This window comes from Octopus bimaculoides, chromosome 18, assembly GCF_001194135.2.
Source record: "Octopus bimaculoides isolate UCB-OBI-ISO-001 chromosome 18, ASM119413v2, whole genome shotgun sequence".
NCBI classification, from domain to species: domain Eukaryota; kingdom Metazoa; phylum Mollusca; class Cephalopoda; order Octopoda; family Octopodidae; genus Octopus; species Octopus bimaculoides.
This window is the reverse complement of record NC_068998.1, coordinates 48,441,828-48,448,012: the sequence shown is the minus strand read 5'-3', so window position 1 is coordinate 48,448,012 and position 6,185 is coordinate 48,441,828. Positions and strand designations below refer to the sequence as shown.

Sequence of the window (6,185 nt, the reverse complement as noted above, 5' to 3'; positions counted from 1 at the left end):
ATATATACATATACATATATATATATATATACATATATATATATATATACATATATATACATATATATACATATATATATATATATATATATACATATATATACATATATATACATATATATACATACATACATACGATGTGCTTCTTTCAGTTTCTGTCTACCAAATCCACTCACAAGCCTTTGGTCAGCCCGAGGCTATAGTGGAAGACACTTGCCCAAGGTGCCACACAGCAGGACTGAACCCGGAACCATGTGGTTCGGAAGCAAGCCAGTTACCACACAGCTACTCCTGTGCCTATATATATATATATATATATATATATATATATATATATATATATATATATATATATATAGTTGAAAATTACAAAAGAGACCAGTGTGTAAACAACAACCAGGTGTAAATCGTGTTCCTCTTCAACAGAAAGGAACACGAGAAAAACAGAGAGCGAATAATAAAAGCTTTAGTGGCTTGCTGTCGATCATGGTGGCTGCTGTGACTGACATTCATAAACATATACAACATTACATGCACACAAACTGACTCATGCACAACTTTATATACACACACATATGTAAGTATTTTTACAATGCCTCAAACCAAATATTTGTTTCACTAAATAATTTATTTGTATTTGATTTAAATATGACTTAATGAATAATGAAGGGTGATTCAAAAGTCTTCATACACAGGAAAGATTTATGTTTTTATCAGAAACAGTTCCTAGATTCCCTGATCTGACTCCTCTTGATTTCTGTTTTTGGGGGGCATTTGAAAGGCATGGTGTATCGCGGAAAGATAAAAAAACATAAATCATTTAAAGGAATGCATCACCAACTCATTTGCACAAGTATCACCCGATGTGTTATTACAAGTTCACAATGAGTGGGGTAAACGTATTACAATGTGTATACAAATCAATAGTAACCATATAGAGACTGTTAAATAATTTTAAAAAAAGTGTTCTTATAAACTGTTTCTTATAAAAAAATAAATTGTTCCTATGTATGGCGACTTTTGAATAACTCTGTAGTTAATTATTTTTGTAATCATATATTTACAGTACTTAGGTAAAGTACATATTACTATTTTCTGGCTCCAGAAGTCGTAGGTCTTGACATATTTGACCAAAACTGTTCTGTTTTTCACCAGAATTCAGCAACATGTTGACTTCTGTGCAGTCAACCTCCACAACAAGACATTTTTGTTCTCAATTCCTAACAAACCATTTTGTTACACTTTGGCAGAAGTTTTGTTATAAGTGCTCCTCTAATATTCCTGATGTTAAAATACTGGCATACCTCAACTTACATTGCTAATTGATTCCAAGACATGTGACTTAACTTGATAAAGACCATCTCACAAAAGAATCATTTTTTAAAATTCTTTAGCTCATACCCATTTTAATAAATGATTTGTACATAATTTCACAGGAATTTCATTTGATTTTTCCCTTCAGTATTGGTATTTTCAATCTCGCTAATCAAGTTTCAAACCACTGCAGTGTATGTCACGTGTGCCTGGATGTGTGTATATTTTACTCTCACAAACATATATGCGTACACATTCACACAAACATGCACACTTTTGTGTGTTTGTGGACAGTTGTCAGTCAAATGTCGCAACTAATTTATTATTATTTTCTAATGATGTTTGATTATTACAAATTATATTTAGGACTCATGCTGATCTTTAAACTTCTTAGATTTTTTTTTTTTATGAGTCATTTCATTGATTCAATTCTAAACTTACTTGTGTACTTCTAAACAGTTCCATTCGTGACACATGTACTCTAATACTGTGTACTCACAATTGTGCTATGCCCAGTTTTTGATATTTTGAGCTGATAGTTAACCTGATGCAAACATTTACAGATGTCTGTGGATCCCCTAAGAAACAGTTAAGCCCAGGTCAGCTCTGATCCAGAGGGATGATCAAATGAAGTCCTCCCATGACCAATCCATCTTTTACTCAGATATATTATACACAGGACTACATTATCCAATGCAAAGTATCCTTTCCTGTTTAAGGCAGGAGAATGTCATTTAAGGGATAGTTAGATGTTATTTCTAGCAGGTCAAAGGACCAGACTGAGGCTCTCTCATTAGCTTCCTATGGGATTATTCATTGTATAAAGTCACAACATTACTTCTACAGCTCAGAGGTTAAGGAGTCTGTCCAAGTCAAGCTGATGCTTCTCCGCATTGAAAGATCACTGCTCCTGTACTGTAGACATGGGATTAGAATGTCGCAGGAAAGAATCACAAGACAGATTCTTCAAGCCAAACCAACTGGCAAGAGACCAAAGGTTAGAACATGAGTGAGATGGTTGGATAATGTCAATCGTCTAAGTTGGTCACACTTGGGAATCCAACCAAAAATCAGATTGCATCTGATAGGATCCTGTGGAGGAGGTGCTTGAGGACTTTACTTCCATGACTATCTTAGGAATTGTGGATGGATGGATAAAGTCACATTCATGTTGGTTCTGTGAATATTATTCCTTTATTTTAATATATTCTTTGATACGTTGAGTGAAATATGATGCTTGTATCCTTATGTGTTGATTAAAATATGTTAATGTGTAATATTTGCATATTGTATTGATTGCTGTGCATATTTGCCATTAATCTGACATTGTTCTTTTTTAATCTTATAATTATATTCATGCTTGTTTTTGTTTTGTTTTTTTTTCAATGCAGCCAGTCTACCTTCTATTTCACGTGAAGAACGGCCCAGGTAACACACCTCAAATTCCCACTTCCACCAGACATTTGCGAAGGAACACCTTGTCTGTAAATGGCGAGGACATGAGCGACGTAGAAATTGCGAAGTTAAATATTCACGATTATGCTGTGTTTGAATATGAGCAGAAGCTGCTATCTAACTTTCGGAATAGCATTCGGTCTAGGAATTATGCCGAGAACCATCTATCCAAATCTTCTTTGAACGGTGCTGAAGAGTCTCGTATCTCCTTCCATGACACGGCTAAACATGTGTTAATGGCTGAGAGTGTTCTGATGAATTGGCAGCGTCACATGAAGCACCATAGTTCTTCGTCAGAAGACTTCATTGACACCAGCCTCGATGATCTTCCTGAGCACCTCGGCAAAAGTAACCTCGACAACCTCGATCAAGCTTCGACACTGACCTTGTTGTCGTCGGAGTATTACAATCCAAGTATCAACACATCAAACCTCGATAGCAATTCTCTGATTCTGTCACAGCATCCGACCGTTCATGCTCCCAGCCTAGGTACTCCTGCAGATTCTGGTGGCAGTGGCAGAGATGGTAGCCTCAGTAGTATGACGATGCATGAAGCACATTCCACACCTCACACCACAGATGTCCAATGTGCATGTAATGTTGTCCAGCCATGTCCTGACAGTGTTAGCGGAAAAGGGACATTAGCACAGTCTCCGAGATCCATAGGTGTATCCAGATCTTCATCATTAGCGAAACGCACGTCCTGGTTATGTCCATCTTGCACAGTTGTATGACATCCTCTCGTCTCCCACCTTCTCCAATGCACCTCCCCCCTTCAGACAATTGTAACGTGAGTTTCATTTGCTTCTTTTTGTTTATTTCTTTTATTTTCACCTTATTTATTTTTTATTTGCTTCAAATATTTTTTCTACAGTTTATTATTATTATTATTATTATTATTATTATTATTATTATTATTATTACTATTATTATTTTGTTTTTTGTTTGTTCATATATTTACGTTTTGTGGATGTCATCTTTATTGTCCTACCTTAGTCTGGTACTATTGTCAAACTTAGACACCTGTGTGTGTGTGTGTGTGTGTGTGTGTGACTTGGTGAAATGCATTCCTTTCACAAAGTTCTTCCAAAGCTCTGTGCCAAAACAGTGGTAGTTCCTAGTATATTTAGTTATGTCCAATCAAAATTAATCTTTATCAACCTAAAATTTTGTCACCTGAGAAAACCAGCCTGTTGAATTTAGCTGTTACAGAAGATAAATTCCAGGTATGAATTATAAAAGAGAACAAAGTTTTGGTATTTATCTCTTCTACAAAAGTTTATCATCCATTCTATGCGGATTCAAGTAGATGGAAAGGGTCTCTATGTAGTTTCTAAGACAGACAAGGCAGAGAGAGAAATGGAAGCAAAAAAATGGATTTCAGTCCATGTTATAGGGACCAAGTTAGAGAGGACCCTTCAGAACTATTTTATCTCTCCTCACCTTCTCAATACAAAAACAAATGATGGTATGAGGTATGTTAGGGAAAAAATATAGACAGTGGGAGTTGTGAGGTGGAAGGATTGGTGTGAGGTGTAATTTTTAGATTTGACAAAGGTGAAACGTATTAGGAATAATGAGAGGAAAATAGCCTGGTGCATGGGAAGGGCTTAGGAAGTGGTGAAATACTGCTTGGATAATTCAGAGATGGATGCATTGGGTGCTGACACTCTTGTGATTATTGCTGGGCCTTGGTGGCCAACAATATGCACACCTCTGATCATGAGCAAATGTTGCAGGGAAGCATCATAGCCAGGTTTTGAAAGGGATTCTTTGGGGTTTGAATAAATTTACCAAAAGCAAAGTTTGAAGGAAATATTAGCCATTTTTCATATTTTCTTGGGGTCAGCAAATAGGAAATAACAGTTGCTACCCAAGGACAAAAATTATGTTGCACAGTGTTATTTTCGACCTTCACTTATTGCCCTCACAGAATCTGACACCTGAAGACGGCGAGCTGGCAGAAACGTTAGCACACCGGGCGAAATGCGTAGCGGTATTTCGTCTGTCTTTACGTTCTGAGTTCAAATTCCGCCGAGGTCGACTTTGCCTTTCATCCTTTCGGGGTCGATAAATTAAGTACCAGTTATGCACTGGGGTCGATGTAATCGACTTAATCCCTTTGTCTGTCCTTGTTTGTCCCCTCTGTGTTTAGCCCCTTGTGGGCAGTAAAGAAATAAGAATCTGACACCTGTTTTAATGGTTTTAAGTTTAAAAAGATGATAATGTTGCTTATTGTTTAGTTTTATAATTTGCTGTCTTTATGTTGTTTTTCACATCATCATCTTCCTCCTTCCTTGCAGCATCTAAGCCCAGCCCTTCACTATCATCGTATAGACCCTCATCTCTCTTACACCCAAAGTAGACAAATGCACTAGTAAATTCCTTACACACTTATGTCAAGAACTTCAGTGCCAACCATTTATTTCGTTTGTGTTTGTCCATCTGTCACCACCACCACCACCACCCATGCACAATTGTAATTTCTTGAAGTTCTCAGAATGCCAGCCATTCTGAGAACTTCAACACTTCTATCGAAGACTCAGGGTTTCTTAGCTGCACTCTCTTTCTCTCTTGTTCTTATGTATTGTGTATATATGTGTTTGTGAGTATGTGAGCCCTTCCTAATGTCAACCCCATTACGGCGTGTATTTTACTCTTTTACTCTTTTCAGTCATTTGACTGCGGCCATGCTGAAGCACCACCTTTAGTTGAGTAAATCGACCCCGGGACTTATTCTTTGTAAGCCTAGTACTTATTCTATCGGTCTCTTTTGCCGAACCGCTAAGTGACGGGGACATAAACACACCAGCATTGGTTGTCAAGCAATGCTAGGGGGACAAACACACACCCACACACACACACATATATATATATATATATACATATATACGACGGTCTTCTTTCAGTTTCCATCTACCAAATCCACTCACAAGGCTTTGGTCGGCCCGAGGCTATAGTAAAAGACACCTGCTCAAGATGCCACGCAGTGGGACTGAACCCAGAACGATGTGGTTGGTAAGCAAGCTACTTACCACACAGCCACTCCTGGGTGATTTTTTTTTTTTGTGCCACCTCAATAATGTTGGTGGTACAAAACAAAACAAAAATAAAAGCACTGAGTGCATGCTGTAAAGTGGTTGATGCTTATAAGGGCATCAAGCTATAGAAACTGTGCAAAAGCTGACATCAGAGCTCATCGGATCCTGTCACACCATCCGACCCATGCCAACATGGAACATGCACACTGAATAATTATGATGATGATGATGATGTGTGTAAGTGAAAAGGAAAAGACAATCGTGTTTGACTTGATAACAAAATTTGAGATTTGCTTCACAATTTACCCATTTCTTGCAGGATTTTCAAGATATCGTTTGAGTCACAAAGTGCTTATATGAAAAAAAAAAAAAAAA

At 37.2% G+C, this 6,185-nt stretch overlaps 1 protein-coding gene across 3 annotated transcripts in view; it reads left to right on the top strand.

Moving 5' to 3' along the window:
* Positions 1 to 6,185, top strand: part of LOC106877914 (inositol polyphosphate-5-phosphatase A) — a 158,401-nt gene that overhangs the window by 145,100 nt on the left and 7,116 nt on the right. For 2 of the 3 annotated variants that reach the window (XM_014926984.2, XM_014926994.2), the window contains exon 17: positions 2,706 to 2,742. In XM_014926984.2, coding sequence (XP_014782470.1) covers positions 2,706 to 2,742 — 37 coding nt within the window. Of the gene's footprint in view, positions 1 to 2,705; positions 3,560 to 6,185 lie in introns of all 3 variants that reach the window. The other variant, XM_052974558.1, reaches the window with a different exon arrangement.